A 20,456-nucleotide genomic window follows, 5' to 3' on the forward strand; every position below is an offset into this window, starting at 1 on the left:
TTCATTAACAATGTTTCATTTTAAATGCATCAAACACTAAGAAAATAAAACGAATCGTTTAAAATAAACGGTTGAAAACAGGTTTTAAAAAAACTACTTAAAAAACGATGTACTTAAAACTATAAGCATATACAAAAAATATATAACTAACATAAATACAATTTACTTACAAAAGCATGCAACTAACCCAAAAATAATTTAAATCATCCATTGATAACGTTGTCATGGCAACAATCAGAACAGAATGCGCATGCGTGAATTTTCTTCGCCGGTTACGTAACGCAAATACGTGATTTTTTCTACGCCAGTTAGGGTAACGCTATGCGGATTAGAAATTTTTAATTTCCTTTATTCTGTTTTATTTTAATTCAAAAGTACTTCAGAATGAATCTGAAAGATTGATTCATTAACAATGTTTAATTTTAAATGCATCAAACATTAAGAAAATAAACAGAACCGATTGAAATAATCCGCGGAAAAATTTTAACACTAGCCTCATTACTGTTGGGCGAAAAAAAAACTGAAGCCTTTCTCGTTTGGAGCTGGGGATAATGGAAGATTTTTTTGGCGGAAAAGTTGGCGGTGGGGAAAATGGAAGATTTTTTTGGCGGGAAAGTTAGTTTTTAATTAATAATTAAAATTCTAATTAAAAATTCGAAAAAAGAAACCCCAGATGCACATTCCCAACCTCCAAGGTATACATGTACCAAATTTGGCAGCTGTATGTCAAACGGTCTGGCCTGTAGAGCGCCAACACACACACACACACACACACACACACACACATTGAGCTTTATTATAAGTATAGATATATATTACACATTTTTTTTAAAATTTTATTTCAGATGATACAAAGTATACATGCATACAGTTTTTCAAGATTTTAAGAATGAAAATCAGACATAAAAATATACTTGCTCCAGAAAAATCTGAATTTATAATGAGTATTGAAATAGTTAACTTCAGAGATTTTTTTAAAAATAAAAATAACAAATTATCTTGTTACCTTCTTTATAACTGTATTTCAAAACTACTTTATTTTGCTGAGGTTCAATAGCATTCTCCTTGCCCTTGATATCTGTCCTTGGTGATACAGAAGATGTTCTAAAAGCTGGCTTACTTGCCGGTACATCATTTTGAAGTGTGGTAATCAAAGTCTCCTCAAATAATGGAATTGTATTCAAAATTTCCCTATCCATTGCTGGTGAAGATGATAAATTTCTTTTAAAATTCGTAGTAGGTGCAGATGTAGAAGCTGCTGTTGCTGTAGGTGGATGAGGTAGGACTGAATATGCAGTTGTAGGCTGTAAAAAATAATAATGAACAAAAATTAATATAAATATGTTAATTTTGGAGCTAAATTGGCCAAAAAATTTCTTAATATAAAAGTATTCAATATATAGTTCTATTAATAAGTATTTTAAAAACTATTATGCTTTATATAAACGTCTTTCACTCTAATCAAACTCATGAAAAAAATCAAAGGAAAACCATGAGTTGCTTACAAAAGCTGATGCCGAATAATATTTCTTTAAAAAATGTAGTTTTTAATATATTAATAATATAATAAATAAATTTTTTAAAATTAAAGATGGTATAATTTATTAAAGAAAGAGTTATCAATTAGTTTTATTAATTATGAAGAAATTAATACAATTTATGCAATTATGATTGGAGTTTGAATAAAAAGGATTATATACAAGGCATTGAAGTTGAAATAGCATGTTTTGATACTCAAATTTGACAATCTAAACTGGGATTAATAAGGTATTTTTATTTGCTGGATTGTCCAGATCAATCAATATTACCTTCTTACCTTGATTAAAGAAACTAAAAATTCATTACATTAAATAGATTTAACGTACATGACTTTGCACTTAAAACAGAAAAGGATTAGAACCTACAGAGATTTCAGTAAAAATGAAAAAAAATGAAAATTTCTACAGGCATTTCTCTCACACATAGAGACAAAAAAAAAAAAAAAAAAAACCCTCAACAGCAATTAAATTCTAAGTATTCCTTCAGAATATGCAAATCCATGTATAAAAGATTCATAAGTCTGCATTCAGATATTAAAACAAAGTAGGCTTCTTTTCATTTTAAATGAGTTTCTATATAAAATCAAAAACAAAAGAGAAGAGTTAGATCCAATACTGATTACTGAAAAAATGAAAACCACAAAAGTTAAATTATTAAAGCAGAGTAAATGGATTTCAGAGTGGCTGCAAGAAGATTTTTAAGATGTTGCACCGAAAGCTCATATCAGAAAAATAAGGAAACTTAATTACCTCTTCAGTAATAAGAGCAGTTGGTGCATACTTAGGAACAAAAAGTTCACCACAGGAGGACATCGCAGGAGCAGCAGGCTTCTTTTTCTTTTTTGTAGGAGGGTTCTGTATATAAACCTATAAAATGCACTCAAAATTAGATAAGAGAAAAATAAATTGATAAAATTATAAAAGGAAATTATTATCTTTTATTACCTTATATGCTTTATATTTAATCACATTAGGAATGTCATTTAGTTTGCATGATGACAAAGGATGAGTTGCCAGTTGCAGAAGAAAATCTCGGTCATATTGTCTCTTGCCTTCAGGATTCAGGGGACTCCACTGATCTGAAATTGGATGCCATTATAATCATACAAATGAAACGACTATTAAGGTAAAAAAAACACACCAAGAAACAACAATAATTCCTAGTTAATAAAATAAAATCACAATTTACAATACATACTGTTGAGTAATTTGTTCTGATACTAAATATTTTTATAATTTTCTAAACCTATCTATAATTTTAAAAATATTATATTAGATTATAAAAATAAATAATTTTCAGAAAAAGAAACCTCCAGAAACAGTAAACGAATTTTCTAACTTTAATTGCCATGTGCGCACATGCATGTGTATATGTTCAGAACTCCATTCTAGCAGGAAACAGTACAAAATTTTCAGTAGAAAAATATCACAGAAACATAATAAAAATGGGTTATAATAAGGAATGTGCCCACCTGCAATGTATAGGTGGCATCATCTTTTCATGCCGAGATTTAATTTTTGATCACCGAAATGGAAAGCTCCTTCTTCCTAATCTTACAACTTTGGGAGAAGAAATAAAAGCAGAAACCTGTCTCCCAAAGTTGTTCAAAGGTAATCTGTTGAATTGAATTCAGATCTAGGAATCGAGCTGGTCATTTCATTCATTCTATATTACGACCCTCAATAAAGTCCTCAATACACCGAGATCTGTGGGGTCCCGTATTATTGTGGCCATATTTAGTATTGACTAAATAAATAATTACTTCTTTAATTACCAAAATGCTAGAATATCATATTCTTTTATACCATTAGCTTGATATGGAACAGGTTAGCTTGTGGGACAAAATAATAAAGTAGTACCAACAGTTGTAAGAAAAGAATTTTAATGAAATTATGATTTACAAGAAGAGTTTAAATCCATTTAATTCAATTAAAATTGTCTTTTTTTTTTTTTGCTGAAATCTTAGAGTTTAGTAGTTTCAAACAAATCGCGTACATCGCATGTATCGTAATAAATCCAAGGAAAATCATAACCAAGGGCAGCAGTATATGGGTGGACATATGATCAAGTATCTCATCAAGATATCTAACAACATTCAAAGTTTTTCCATGAAACACATGCAGGTCAGTGTGACCACCGAGATCCATGATCAAACCATTCTTTCATCACAAACATAACTATGGATTTCAATAATGTTAGCTTGGTCATATCTGGTGCATTGTTCTTTCCAAATCATCTGATGAAATGCAATACAGAAGCCCATTGCTGACTGATCCAGGAGACATATTCTTTATAAACGGGCAGCTCTGGATCTTAGCTTCAGAGGAAACACACAACTGCTTGTCTCGCATGCATACCTGCAATGTAAATGTATCTTTGCAAAATAATAGTGAAGATTCATGTCCCTGTTGCAACAAAATGATCTCTATGAGTAGAGAAACAGCAGTGTTTCTTTTTCTTTGGGTCATAAGAGCTAAATAAGAATCTCTCGCTGGTGTTGCATACTCATGTTGACCAGAAACATGTCTTTGAGATACATATATCCTCCAACATTGGTTACCCTGTCGTCTGTAGCACTTTTTATAAATATATTACATATAAAAATATCCACAAATTATTAAAAAATAAATATTTCCAAAGAATTTTAATTAACTAAAACATTAATTTAAATTATTTAACAGATATTTATCACTGACTAAACATATAAGTGAAATAATTTTACTTTAAAAAAACATAATACAATTTGTTGATCAAACAAATTGATACTGTTTATCAGACATTTACATTTTTTTTAATTAAATAGCAAACATTTGTAATTTTTTAAAGTCATCATTGCTCAGTTTGACATCACAGCAATAGTCCATATGCATTTTGTAATTGAGAGGGACTCAAGTGTTTTTGCATTCATACAGGAAAAAAAATCCACTTTTTTTTTTATAATGCAAAAAAATGTTTCACTAAGCACTAGCATTATTGTGAGCAAAGATTTAGAAAAAGAGTATTTTCAGGGTATTTTTTTTGTAGTTTTTTGTAATTTTTCACTATATATTCGTAACTATGTAGTTTTAACCTACTTTCCATAGCATCTATGGAATTTTCATAGTTGTTGGAGAGTATAGATGAATTGTAATAGATCTTTGAATTGTAACTGATTCCATAGTCGTTTGACTACACTAGGAGGCAAAGCAAGACATCTAGCAATTTGTGACAATCCCATTTCATTAATTTTACTACCTGCAACCTGAATGAATCAGGCAAACGACTTCTAAAGATTGCTCGACTCTTTTGGATATAGTCAATGAAACTGCCAATAACAATAGAAGTTGCAACAACCATGCAGAAAACACACAAGAAATTATGAAAAACAGATTTTCTCTCATTCCAATATAAGTATACAATTCTTTAAAATAAAAGTGGTAGCTATTTTTCGCATATGTATTCTTAAAGTTCATAACTATCATGCATATAAACTGTGAATTTTAATGTTATTACCATTTGTTTTTAATAGTGAGCTTAAAAGAACAAGTTTTACTTCAACTTCAACTTTTGGAGGCCATGGTGTGTGTGTGTGTTTTATATACTAATATATATATATTAGTATATAAAAAATAAAGTTGTTCATTATTTAAAAAAGTAAAAATATAAGAAAGGAACATTTAATTCAAATAAATCTGAACTTATAATAAATACAGAAATAGTTAACTTCAGAGAAACTTAAAACAAAACCATATTATCCCTCCACCTTTTTTATAACTGTATTTCAAAACTGTTTTATCATGCTGAGGTTTGACAACATTCTTCTTGTCCTTGCCATCTGCACTTGGTGATGCAAAAGATGTTTCAAACGTTGGTTTACTTGTTGGTACATCATTTTGAAGAGTGGTAAGAGCCTCTTCAAGTACTGGAATTGTATTCAAAATTCCACTATCCATTACTGGTACAGATGACAGATTCCTTTTAGAATCTGGAGTAGGTGCAATTGTAGGAACTTCTGTTGACGGTGGAAGAGGCAGGACCAAATATGCAGTTGCAGGCTGTCAAAATAATAATGAATAAAATAAATAAGTAAATTAGTTTTGGAGCAAAATTTGTCCACAATTTCTTAACAGAATACAGCTATATCAATCAGTATCTTAAAAAAATTATTATATTTCAAATAAAAAAACCTTAATCATCCTGAGGCATTTTTTTTTTTAAATTCAAGCAAAAGTAAATATTTTATTTAATTATGAAGACTGGAATTAAATAAAAAAGGATTAAATAAGTTCCGAAGCTTTGATGTTCAAATTTGTGACAGCATACTTTGATACACAAATTTGAAATCCACATTGGGTTTAATGAGATACCTTTATCTGTAAGATTGTCCAGATAAATCAATATTGCTTTCTTACCTTGATTTAACAGAATAAAAATTTATTACATTAAACTAGATTCAAAGTACATGACTCAGCATGATATGGAGAAACTGAAAATATCTAATAATCTACAGTTTCATGAAATACTGTTATATTATTGTATTATCATTACATAATAATCTGAAATTTCTCTGTAGTTTAAATATTTCTTTTTCATATATACAGACAAGAGAAAGTATTGTTGTAGATTTGTATAAAATTTTGACAAAAATCCATTGAAAGATTTATTGTCTTTCCTTCTATTTGCATGCATGTAAATATAACTTTGCATGCATGTAAATAAACATAAATCTCCATCAAAATTTGAACTATATTTATCAAAGGGTTGATATTCTGTTGCCAGTATTTTCACTTGCATGCAAATGCCATCTTTTAAAAAACTCAATAATTTAAATCAATTAAATTTGATATGTCACTTATTACTAGAAGTGTAGCAATGTGTCAAATTTTTATAACATTTTTTTTGAAAAAAAAAAGGGTGTTTAAAATGAATAATCTGATTTTATAATTTAAATAAAAAGTACATGACTATCAGTAGAACACTGAATATAAAAGTCTGAGCATTAACTGGCTTGCCCAAGACCCTTACTTTTATGTGGATATGAGGAAGAATGACACCTGTACAGTGAGTAAGAATTTCAAAGAAAAATAGTCTGAGAATAAAATCAGCAGTAAATCAACACCATGCAGTCACGTATCAGATTGCAGTAGTTATTGGTACAGGACATTAGAAGGTGAAAATCCCATATGCAGCAATTTCGATTATTCACAGCTCCATCTAAAGAAAAGTTTGCCTCATCTGCTCACAGAATTTGTGACACATCATCAAATTCAATTCTTTCCAAAAATTGGCAAGCAAATTCATAGCATGTTTAGAGGTCTTGAGATTACAGCATTTGCACCACATGGATCTTATACTGATACCATTTTAAAATGGATCGTAGAATTTTTTGATCAAGCACCTGCTGGAGAATAATTGGAACTGGAAGGTCTTTCAACTACAACAGTAGTGACTTTTTCAACAGTTTCACTCTCAACCAGTTTCCACCCTCTACATGGCAGCACACGTAAGTCCCCAGTCTCTTCAAATTTCATAATCATTTTCTTCAAACCATTCTTCGACAAGGGCCCTTTCCACAATTCTATTAAATGACGATATTCACACAGTGTAGCTAAGCTATTAATGCCATTTTGATAAAATAATTTTACCAGTAAAGCTTGCACAGAAGTAATGGCATGATTAATAATGACAAAGGCATGCAGAATGATTTTCAGGATCTGACCACAAGTTTCTTGGTGGTCAAACTTTGAACTATTTTTTTTTCATTGGTGAAATCTTTTCCCCATGTTCCATATACGTATATACCAAGATTCATCAAAATCCTATAGACAAAATGGGTTCCAGAGGGGACTGAACAGGGTCACTTTAATTATAACCACATTGCATATTTATAGACCAGAATAAGATAACATATTATTATTTAACATAATTTAAGTCCTTTTGAAAGTAAAATTAAAATGCAAATAAAATTATGAATAAGAGAAATTTTTATTGAATAATTCTTTGAGATACTGCATAAATTAAGAAAATTATTCTGAGGTACTTAAGACTGCAAAGCTGAACCATTCTGCTTTCAATTCTCATATTAAAAACATGCCAGTTTTAGAAAAAAAAAGTATTAATTGAATGTTAGTTACTTCTGCTTTAATTTAGAGTTCAAATTTTATGATAGCTGACAAAAATTTAGAAGATACTTAGTATAATGAACAGAATGGCTTAATGGTTCTATAAGAGCATGAGTTATATGAATTATCAATATTTGAAACTCAAAAGTATTCTGCTGAAGAAGTTATTGAAAGACAAAGTTACATAAAATATTTAATTGAAAATTTTAGCCATCATCAAACTTGACAAACTAGTAGGCTGCCAAAGGGGACTAGTTTGTAAGTTTGTAATACTATTGTGCATTATTAATTTGATGTTATGTTATTCAGTCCTTAATAATTCATTTGATTAAAAATCATTATTTTCCAATATATCCCATAAAACCACAACATCCATTATTCACACAATCTATTGCCATTCTCAATTAAAACATTTTACATTTAGTGATGTTGCCATTCACATATATAAATATGTTACAAGGATGTATAAACATATCTTATCTATATTTAAAATATATATATAAATTACAAATTATTGATAAACTTTCATAGATAACTTTCTCAAAAATTTTTTATTTACAGTGTGATAAAATAATTTATACCTTCATACATAAGAAGATAATAATTTTTTTTGTACATTCACAGAATTAAATATTATATAAACATAATTGCATTTATGCAGAAAAACATTGAATGAATGCAAAATATGCCTTTTGTAACATTTTTTGACAAGCTTTCATAGAAGTTGTTAAAAAAAAAAAAGAAAAAAAAAAAAAAAACCAACAATATTCCAGGTAAAATTTGTTAGATTTATTTATTCTACATAGGAAATATCTGAAGTCATGTTTTACTACATCCGAATAAAAATAGATTGCTTTGTTATTAAAGACAGCATATAGGGCATATAAATGGGGCACCGTTTTCAAGTATAACTCGCAGTCTATATATAATTGATCAAGATGCTACAAGATTAGTTTTGCAACAATTATAACTAATCCAACTAAAATAATAAAAAAGTAATAGATAAAAAGTATCTCTTTCTTATCAAAAAAGCCATTAATAAAATACAACCAACCTTTTCACTTTCACTTTGCTTATTTTTATTATTTCTTCTTCTGGCCTTTTTTTTCCTTCCTAAGAAAAGGATAGTAACATTTTAAAGTATTTATTGGCATATTACACATTACTTTACTAAACAATAAAACGAAGTAAATACTTGACTCCTTCGAGTTAAATAATGAATGTCTATTTGAAAGAAAACCTTATAATTTCTATTGTACAATATTACAACTGAAAATATAACACTTCCTGGAACAAGAAATAATATGTTTTCTTTTTAAGAGATTATACACATAGGATTTCTAAAGAGACATTAAAATGAAGCTATGATTGATATTTCGCAAATTTCATGTACTTTCTTGCAAGACAGCATGTTCATAATTACTAAATACATTAACTTTAAAAACAGAAAACTATAAATGAAACATATATAGAAAATGAAATTTACTATGTCAAAATAAAGCAAAAACATTCCTGCAAATAGGAATAACAAATAAAGGCACGAAAATTAACAGTAAATGAAATAGTTATTACGTGGGTCCAGGGTGGTTCAAGAATAAGGAAAGCGAGTTGCAATCAAGAGCACCTTACACACATTATTTGAGTTAAGGTTCAGAGATATTGGGTTTAGTTTAGTTATATTAATGTCCCATTTTTTAAAGTAACACTAGGTCTATTTTGGGACGAACCTCATAATTCTGAATAATGATCAGATGACAAGGATGATACATGAGGTGGTACCCTCACTTCCACTCTCTAAACTTCCATATCACACCAGTGGAAGGATATTTGGTCCCAATGTATGGATGACACCAGGTCCGCTTATGCAATGGTAATATGACAGAATCGAGTCTCGAACCTTGAACCCCCCCCTCCGGTCTCAAAGACGAATTCTTACCACCAGGCCACCGCTCCCAGAGATATTGGATAATTAATCAATATGCCAAATATTCTCCCTTTCCAGGAATTCTTCCACCAGATGAGTCCAAAGCGAACAGCTAATTTCTTTCTTAAAAAGAAAATAAGGATAGCTGCATCTTGAAAAGGCAAACAGAGGACTGCAAGATCTCGTCCTTATAATTGAAAGATTAGAGAAGTCTTTTAGTATGGTGCAGGGACCATCCAACATGAATAAATGTCAGACTATTGTATTCACTGATTCTTCACAATGTTCATTTGGAGGGAAATAAAACCTATTATGTAACTGCCAACATCTGAGAAAATGTTTCTTGGCATAGATGATGATTTGAGCAGACATTTTATAAAATAGGTACATAAATCTTCATGTTTCTAAAACAGATTATGTAACTAAAGGATCTAAAAATAAATTCATGGACCTCTTTTTTGTAATTTTCATAGGTACAGATGATCTTCGGTATTTAAAGATGGCAATGATCATCCCTCATAGGGCTAATCTAATTGTCAAATATTTGACAAGGAATAGTAACCTATATATATATATATATATATATATATATATATATATATATATATATTATATATATATATAAACCAAATCTGAGTTTTTAAATTCATGCAGCATATCTCTGTCACTCTTAGGAGAGACAAAGCAACTTACATTCTATTTCTCAAAGTCATCTAAGACCTGGAAACAGTGTTGTTATAATAGCAGTTGCAATAGAAATTCAAAAACTGCTTAATTTTTAAGATAAATTCACACTGAGAATGTTGTATAACTTCATGCATCCTAATTTATCTGCCCCCCCCCCCTCATTGAAAGTCTGTTTTACAACTTCTGTGCTTATGGTTTGCAAACATAATAACCTATGCACACAGAAAACTGAGATATTTCCATCTGAATCAATTAGTACAAGATATTGTACAATATTTAGTACTAATGAATATTGTCTCTATGAAAAATTACACATATTCTGAATAAAGTAATTTTAAAAAGTACTATTTTGGATATTTTTGGGAGGAATTTAAGCTACTGAATTTCATTCCTCCAACTATTTTCTTTTTTCCCCCTTTCTTTTCTTTCTTCTTTTCTTTTGTATCATATTCATAAGCAAAAATGGTTTTCCGAAGATGAGCTTTTGATACACAGAAATATCTAATCTCTGTGTGTGGAAATTCTTTAAAATCTTAAGGATAAAGAATTCTACAATAGATATGAAACAATTATAAATTGATAAGCTAGTATACTTGTGCCAGCCCTTAGGCTGAATTTAGTTCTCTGTCTTGGTGGTGATGGCTGTCGTTCAATTATTCTGGGTGCTTTGGCAGGACATAAGCAACTTCAAAGTGGTTATATGCTACATGTGTTCCAAGTGGGAGAGGAAGAGTGCACTGTGAGTATATGGATGATAAACTGCCAAATAATTATGTAATTTTACACATTCCTGGTAGATACAGCAATGATGCAGACTCGAGCTACCACCACTCCAATGACGAGCTGTAGTTTCCTTTAGAGGTGTTGAGCAATATTATTATGATTGTTTCAATTCTGAGTTTTATGATTCCAATTTCCAGCTATCTTAGTGATAGTCATTTAATTAATCCTGATTCTCAGACATGATCATCTTTCCATAGTAAGTTTTCAGCTACACATATCTTCCAAGGCTGCACCACAAGAGTAGGGATGAAAAATTGTGGGTGGAATAGGATTGTGAAGGGTGATGACCTTTCGGATTCCATTCTCAGCTTCCATATCGCAATAATGAAGACATTAGTTAAATATTAAATGTCTAAACTGAGCAAGAGTAATATAATTAATGTTTCTTACTACGCAAAGGAATTTTAAAAACTTCGGTAAGTGTCCCGAGAGTGTCAGTCTATTCTGAAAAATTTAAGATCAAAAGAAACCTTTCATTATTTTGAAATTTCATATTTTCAATCATGCAACAATTTAGCTTATATTACAGGGTTCTTGGATTAGGATAATAAAAATTTTCTCTCTTTTATCCATAATATCCATGGTGGACACTTGTTAACTTACATTTGTTAAGTTGTTACCAATAAAGATATGGATTGCAATATCATTAAGAAATATACCAGTTTTAGAAAAGATTGAAATATATGGTAATCACAGGCAACCAATCAGAAGTTAATAAACTCATTATTCTAAATTAAATTATTTTATAAAATTTTAATTAAAAGAAATTATGGCTTTTCCTCGATAAATTCAGAAGGTATTTTAGTACAAAAATAATTTTTAAACAATCGAAAAAATTCTAAAAAATGTGTGAAATTCTAAAAAATTTTCTGTGATTCCACTTTATTATTGTACACTTTCCCCCTTAGACTTAATAAACTTTAAAAATCATTTAGAGTCAAATTTTAGAAAAGGTACTTTACATTCTAGTTATGAAATTCAAATAATTTTCATTATTGTTGAAAATATTTTATTCTAATTTTTCTTCTTTTGTAATAAAGTATTAAGATTTATAACTTTTGCATATTAAATCATTCCCATATTTTGTTAATCTTCAGCATTCAAATGACACCATTATGGAAACATTGGATTACATGCATACATTAAGATGAGAGGACATTTAACACGCACACTTAACAAAATTGATAAACTTTAACTCAAATCAAATGGACTAATTTTGATTTTTAAAACAGTGTAATTAAATTAATTGTATTGTTTTTTTAAGGAATTTAAATAATGAAAGGGAACCAGTGAAGCATTATAGCCATCTAATTAGTTTTGGATAATAAAAATTTAATCAAAAGATTGGTTTTTATTTTCTTCTTTTTTTAATGACCTCAAGGATTCAACAGCTACCTCAAAAACATTTCCTTGTCTATCCTCAATTCTACCTTCCAAGTCTACAATTTTGATGGCACAAGGCTTGCATTAATTAATATTACTTGAATCTTAATTTTTTATGAAGAAAGATTCAACAGTTTCTTCATTAAACATCAAATTCCTATTTTTAGTGAATTTGACTTCATTGAAAACAGGCTTTTCATTTCACAAATTTTCAGTGTTCCAGAGTTTACTTATAATTTCAACAACAAGCTTACCAATAAGCATTTCCTGCATTCCAACTTCTTCCTTTTTAGGAGAACATAAGGTATCTGTCTTTAAAAGCTCATGCTGCTTAGATCTGATGTCTCTATGGCTGTCATTTGAATTAGCAACTTGTTTTGCAGGCTGTGCACAAATATTTGATTCTGTATTTTCCTGAAAACAAATGCAAAGTAAAAATTATCTTTTTTCTGAACTTTTAAAAATTAAAAACAATGAATGCCCATACATAATTCAAAATTATAGGTTCTAAGTGGCATATAACTTGATATCAAATTTTATCAACTGATTGTGAAGAGCAAACAACTTCCTACTACTTTTTCGTTACTAATTTTATATGATCAAATAAGCCAATTGTGCAGCATTAAATGCAGTTAATTAAGCAGCACATAACAATTTTTAAAAAAGCTTTGCTTTAAAATTGGTTTTAAAGCTACACTTATAAATGAAATAAAAATTAAGAAATATATTAAAATTAAGTATGTTAACTATGCTTTAATCAACATAATACGTGTTTCATACTTTTTAAAAAATCTTTAACCATTTAAATGTGAAGAATTACAATGGTTAGTTATTGAAATATTCAAGTAATCATCAACAATTGCAGATGCATAAAGATATACAGATTTAAACCATATAATTTTTTACCATGAATTTTCGAAATAGAAGTTATTTTAATAAAATTATGAAATCTGAAAACAACGCAACGAATTTGCAATGTTGCTTCCGAGTATAGTAAGTTCCATAGAAGGGAAGACAGTTTTACAGATAATTCTGGTGGACGGTGGATCAATGACCCCTTTATAAGCAACCATTTGGCAAGATTCCAGAATCAAAGAATCTTAGCGATAGGCTCATAAGGATGTTAGTTATAGTGATCTTTCTGGGACATTTTTTGCCCTTTCATTAAATCAATAAAAAGTTTGAAGACAGAGATGGTGTTAATCAGTACTGAGTCAAGCATTGAGTCAGTAAGGAATTGACAGTCGACTTTAGCTCAAGCGAATAGACAGTGGAGAGTAGCAGCTATCCAAGAGTCATGCATAGTTGAGTGTATAAACTATGGAGTTCTCTGTAAGACCTTTTAGCAATTACAATTGTTTATTACTGATTTATTGCTTGTTTACTACTGTTCTTGCACATGCTTTAGCTGTATGTTTTCTACCTATGTGTTCATGTTATCACATCAAATAAAATGTTGTTATTTGTTACTTAGTCTTGTAGAATTTTTTTTCACACACATATTGCACAGCATCTATTAATTACAATTTTTGGATTAATTTTTTCATAACAATATATTAGCCACTAAAACTTGGACAGTAAAAAGAAAAACTTACAGATTCTTTTTTGTTACTTGAATGAAAGCTACTGCCTTCAGAGTTTTTATCATAGGTAAACACCACTCTTTTTCCAGTTCTTGGATCAATAATTGGAATAGCTCTACCTGAAGGGTTGCTGGATATTACATTAGAATTATCTGAAAATGGTTTGGAAGTTCATATACTAATTTTATATGTTAATATACATCATTATATTAAGCCAATTATTAGAGAAATAAAAGGTCCCAATTAAGTGTAACACAGAAATTCATAAAATGATATACTGGCACAAGACATTCTGCCACTTCCATTTGATCATGTTTAAAAATTACAAGATATACTTTTGTGATCATGCCTATATAATAATGGTAAAAACACAGATAAAAATACACTTGTTTTAAAATTGCAAGATAATATTCAGATAGCAATCTTATTCCTTTAATTTTGAAACTATGTGTTGCATAAAAATTTATAATATTCACTTAAAAAAATAAAATAAAAAGAAACATCCAAAACAACAAGCATTCATTTAGATTTCTCTTTATTTCTTCAAGGAAAAAAAAAATTATTAAAAGGAAAAAGACAAGTTTTATGACAATATTTGTAATCTGAAAATTTTTTCACTTCGAAATTTAAGAGTAAATGCAAGAATAAATATAAGTTACCCACTTTCAAACTGAGACATAAAGGAAGAAATATTTTGTTTAATCATTTGGAATGTTAAAATAATTTGTGGATAAAAGAATTTAACAGGACACACAAATTCAATAATACATGCATGGGCATGAAAAAAAAATGGCACATAGATTTAAAAAATTCAAATACAAATTCTATTGAAATAAAATGATTTGGATTAATCACTTTTAAAATACCATATTCAATTTAATCTATATGCAAAGACAATCACTCAAAGTTATAATGCAAGATAATTTTCTGATTTATATATTTTTTTTTAATTGTCATGTACATGAAAAATTTCTATGAATATCTGAACTTAAAGTCTCATATGTGCTTTTAATCTTAAAACTAATCAGCTTGATAACATGAAAGTAAATCACAGTGCAGGATTGCAACAGGGCAATTGTTATACAATATTAATACTGAAGTGAAACAAATGTTGTTATATTAAAACCAAAACTAACCACAGATATATCTTTGCCAGGCATGTGAGTGCAACTATCAGTGATTAAATTATGGATGATGAATAAATGTGAAATTTCATGTTCAATGAGATAGTTTACACATAAAGATATTAAGCACCTTCCACATGTTTTGATGATAAAACAATATCAAATATCTAAAATATTACAAAAAAACATGGTTATATGGTTTAGAATTTCAATACTGTGCTTTGACAAGTGCAATTCATCATCAATTTTTAGACTGGCAGTCAATTAAATGTATATCAAATTCTGCAGAAAACATTCATTTTATGAATGTATCTATAATCCTCTATCTAACTGCTGTAATTTGTATGCTATATTACTGATTATTAAATTCATTAAATTCCTTTTTTTTTTATGTATCTCACTTATAAAATAGTCTTACTGTATGTTTGTAATATGAGAACAATTATAAATTTTTCTTTAGGAATTGCTTAAAATAAGAAATTAGATATAAAAAATATTAATACCATTCAAATTATTCGATGATTGAGTGCTGCAATCCTTTAAGTCTACCTGACTTGCTGTAACAGGAAACTGTGCAGGATTATATGCTCCCTTAAGAAACTGAAAGAGGAAAATGAATTAATAAAATTTAACAAATGATACAAATTCATATGGCATTTTGGAAATATATATTATTATGACATCTCAATGATGGTCGAAAGTGAGTTCCCCCTTTTGTTAATGATTAATTCTTTGTTACTTGCACATTATTGAAGCAACAAAACATTACTGCAACTAATGCATTTCAGTTATCTAGATGGATGCAAAGAATACAAGCTAAACAGTTGAACCTCTTATGGTTCTATTACACTATCACCAGCCTTTGAGAAGGATTCCACAGGATTCTTAATCTGGAAATGACCATCAAGGTCAAATTTTAATTCCTTTAAAAACGCCTTTGTAATATTCTGGAGAAAAATGTACATGTATATTATATACCATCAAAGCCATTCACTGATCTAATTATTATCAACCATAAATTGGAATATCCTTATCCTTATCTAGTTGTATAGATGCCCAAGAAGCAATTGCTTATTACTAATCAGATATATGAGAATAGATCCAAAAAAAAAAAAAAGATGTATCAAAAGTTTGAAGTTCAGTTTGAAGATGTGTCAGAATCACTGAAAAGACAGGTGGTCTTATGTGGAAGTGCAAGCAGTAACATGTTTGTTACGGACAAAGAATGTGTCCAAATCTGAAATTCACAGTTAAATCATTGAAGTTTATAGTAAAGAAGCAATTAGTAAAAAATATAATGGTGTTGCTCTTTTCAATTTGGAAACGAGGATATGGAATACAAAAACAAGTTACTATCCATATTCTTCAATGACAGATATAAACACAATACAATATGGTGAAGCTGTCCAATGCAAATTCCCTGGCATGTTGAGTAAGGACATTATTCTCTTGCATGAAAATGCCAGGCCCCACAGTACTTGCTAAACTCAAGTATTGCTGCAAAATTTCAAGTAAGAAATCTGAAATCACCCACCATTATCACCATTCAACCTAGATTTAACACTCGGTGACTATTTCCAGTTTCTGAGTCTGAAAGAAAGCTTATTTGAAAAAAAGATTCTCTTCAGACTATGCTGAGAAGGCAGCCGAAAAGAAATGGTGCAATGGAAAGGAAATGATTTCTATCAAGATGGGTTAAACAAATTGATCTCTGGGTTTCAATAAATGTCTGAAGTGGTTAGGTAATTATGTAGAAAAGTGATCAGTATATACAGTTCTTGATTCTATTTGTATTTTCTGTGCACTGCTAATAAATAGTTTTTTTATTACTAAGTTTTGTTTTTCTAGTCCATAAGCTTTGTTTTTTGGATCCATATGCATATCTAATTAAAATTATTTCCATGTTATAAAACTAATATGCAAGATTGAAACTTAAAAACTACTTCAAATAAATCATAAATACATATATAAAAAAAACATAAGAAAGTTAAAAAGTTAAATTGCATATCAATATGGATTAGTTGACACATGGAGGCATTTTAATTCAATAGTAATATATACTGAAATTCTAAATAATTCTAGAGTTCTAGAGAAGAGATGCAATATAAATAAACTCAGAGATCAGATATGCTATTCCATTAACCATTGATTGCAATAAACATGCTATTTTGGGTTACTTTTTGGAGGAGATGATGAATCACTTGTATATGGTTATCACACAATGCACTAAAAATAATGGATAAATCAAAAACAAAAATGAAAACTTCATGATTATAAAATAAAATTTGATTTGCGAATTTCCAGAATATATAATTTTTGCTTCATATATTTACCTTTTTTATAGCAAATTCATTAATTATATCATGATAAATTAATTTTTTTTATCTAATATAGATCCGATAAATGTTTACGGAGGTTAAATCATTCAACTTGATTATTCTAGATCTCAAATAACTCTTTATATTAAAACTACAGAACAAATTCTTCACAAATCTCAGCCAAATCATGTTAACAGTAAAAGTTGCCAAATATGAAATAAAGAAGGTTATCATATTTAACAATTTATCGTCTTTAAAAATTAGTTTGTCAATTGTACAGTATTCTTTAGTTGAACTGTTTTTATTATTTTTAATCTTTGAGTAAATTTGCCGATTTGAGGGGAGTGTCACGGAGTGCTTGAACTCAAGGTTCTTAACCTCCGAATATAACAGGTGAATAGGGTAATGGCATGGCAATGAGATTACATAGTAAATGGTTGTGCAAGATAAATTTGGGATTTTCTTAACATTTGACAATTAATCAATAACACACGAGATGTAAAGTAAAATTCAAAATTCCCAGCTAGCTTTGAATTGGTAAAAGTTGAATGTTCAGTAATCGCTACATTATTCAGATGTATGTATATACAGATTTAAGAAAAAAAGACAGAAAAAAGAACAGAAAAAAAACATCCATTGTTTGCCACACTTGGTTTTTTTTTATCATGTAAGGACATGATGTTGTTTTGGTTATGGGGTTTTGAAGCTCGGAATCGTGTAGACAATGAATAATAATTGAAGCTCGAAATCGCGTAGGAAATGAATAAAGTATAAATGGCAATTTTCATCACCATCTTTTAATCGCATATATTTTTTTACCTGCTTTTACCAGTATTGCATTATTATTATGTATGCGTCTTTGAAAGCAGATGCGTTTATAAAAGGTTGACTTGCTTTTACCAGTATTGCTTTATTATTATCTATGTTTCTTTGACAGCAGATGCATTTTTAAAAGGTTGATGTAGAACTATGACATCATAGCTGCTATTTCACCTCCAAAACTTTGTTTGCCAGCTAGAAAAATTGAAAATGAAAGTTTAAAAAATTTATCATTATATATATAGTGGCTCAAACAATAGAGAGTACACTTTACTTTTCCTTGATACATCCAACTTTCAATATAAATAAAACAATATACTGAGAAGTGCAAGCATGTTTTTATTTTTACATATAACAAATGGTTTAATTTAAAGCAAAAAAAAATAAAAAAATATCAAAAACATTTCTAAATTGAAAAGTTTTAGAAGCGTTTTAAATAAACATTTGCAGATTTTTGCCTCAAAAAATTGAGAGTACATCAATTAATTTTTTGTATTATCTGTCATAGAAAGAAACTGTCAGTATTTATTTGCAAGTCTTTTGGCTTTTATAATGGCCTGTAAACCATGTGGAACCGATTCCACCAATTTTTGGTGGTATCTGAAGATATTTTACCCCATTTTTCTTGCAACACTTGTTTTAAATGGATTTTGTTCCTAATTTTGTGTTTTTGGAACATTATTCCGAGTATAGCCCACAGATATTCAATGACATTTATGTCAGTAGACTGTGGAAGTGTGTGTAAATGCTGTTTACAATGAAAAAGACACCATATGTTGACGTGTTTTGGGTCGTTGTCCTGCTGGAAAATTAAATTTTCCATCTTAACTCAAATTTTTAGCACTTTCCTTTACATTGTTGCAAGGTATATGCAAGTAAACCATATAGTTTATAATGCCATCTATAAAAACTAAATTTTCTACCCCAGATGAAAACATACAATCCCAAATCATGACCGAGTTCCTACCATGTAGGACGTACATTTTTTGGATCCAAAGCAGTATTAGGCTTTCCATATGGTGCAACGGCTGTCACTGCCAAAAATGACGAGTTTTCTTCCATCACTACTTATAACTTTCTTCCCAAAGTTCTTGGTCATCAATTGATGAATTTTTCCAAACTCCAATCGCTTTTTCAGAATTTGTAAGCTGATGAACAGTTTCTCTCTAACAATTCGCCTTTTATATCCAGCTTCTCTAATTACATTTCGCATAGTTTCAGTACATTCACTTCTGCCTAAGATTTGAGAAATTTCTGCAGCAAGTTGCATGTACCATATGGTCGTAGCAATCTAAGGGAAAGTGATTAAAATCTGGGTTTAGATGGCAATTTCATTTTCCAACAGAACAACGACTCCAAACACATTGCACATAACATCAAAATGTTGTACCTTTTTTTACAGTTACATACACCACCACAGTATCCTGACATTAATGTCATTGAATACCTGTGAGCCACACTCGAAATAGTGATTCAAAAACATAATATTAGAAATAAAATCCATTTAAAGCAAGTGCTGCAAGAAGATTGGGGTAAAATATCTTCAGATACCATCAAACATTGGTCGAATCAGTACCACGACGTTTAAAGGCCATTATAAAAGTCAAAAGACATGCAACTAAATATTGGCACTTTCTTTCTATGCGAGATATTACAAAATTTTATTGGTGTATTCTCAATTTTTTGAGGCGAAAATCTGCGTATGTTTATTTAAAATGCTTCAGAAACATTTCAATTTTGGTATTTTTCGTTGATTTTCTTTATTTTTACTTTAAATTAAGCCATTTATGCGTAAAAATAAAAATATACTTGCACTTCTCGGTGATGTGTTATTTATGATGAAAATCGGATTTGTCAAATGTGCTCTTAATTGTTTGAGCCACTGTATGTATATATATATATATATATATATATATATATATATATATATATATATAGAGAGAGAGAGAGAGAGAGAGAGAGAGAGAGAGAGAGACCAATGGGGAAGTCTCGTGATTGTTTCAAACACGTTTAAACTGGTTAATGTCTTAAATTAATTAAGACAAATAATGACTTAAAAATAATAATGTTCTGTCATTTTAACTTGAAATTTGCGATCATATATTTTATTTTCATTTTTCTTTAGTTTAGTTTAGTTTTTTTTTTTTTTTTTTTTTTTTTTTTTTAAAGCGAGATTAGTCAATGGAGTAAGGACC

General features: G+C 29.3%; 1 protein-coding gene across 2 annotated transcripts in view; it reads right to left on the bottom strand.

Annotated features, from left to right (window-relative positions):
• Positions 1-20,456, bottom strand: part of LOC129965435 (eukaryotic translation initiation factor 4 gamma 3-like) — a 125,916-nt gene that overhangs the window by 88,713 nt on the left and 16,747 nt on the right. The window contains exons 4-11 of one of the 2 annotated variants that reach the window (XM_056079295.1): positions 15,628-15,724; positions 14,013-14,152; positions 12,672-12,831; positions 8,695-8,753; positions 5,282-5,573; positions 2,484-2,617; positions 2,289-2,405; positions 1,007-1,304 (exon numbers count right to left, since the gene is read on the bottom strand). In XM_056079295.1, coding sequence (XP_055935270.1) covers positions 1,007-1,304; positions 2,289-2,405; positions 2,484-2,617; positions 5,282-5,573; positions 8,695-8,753; positions 12,672-12,831; positions 14,013-14,152; positions 15,628-15,724 — 1,297 coding nt within the window. The remainder of the gene's footprint in view (positions 1-1,006; positions 1,305-2,288; positions 2,406-2,483; positions 2,618-5,281; positions 5,574-8,694; positions 8,754-12,671; positions 12,832-14,012; positions 14,153-15,627; positions 15,725-20,456) is intronic. The other variant, XM_056079296.1, reaches the window with a different exon arrangement.

The sequence above is a fragment of the Argiope bruennichi genome, chromosome 4, assembly GCF_947563725.1.
Source record: "Argiope bruennichi chromosome 4, qqArgBrue1.1, whole genome shotgun sequence".
NCBI classification, from domain to species: domain Eukaryota; kingdom Metazoa; phylum Arthropoda; class Arachnida; order Araneae; family Araneidae; genus Argiope; species Argiope bruennichi.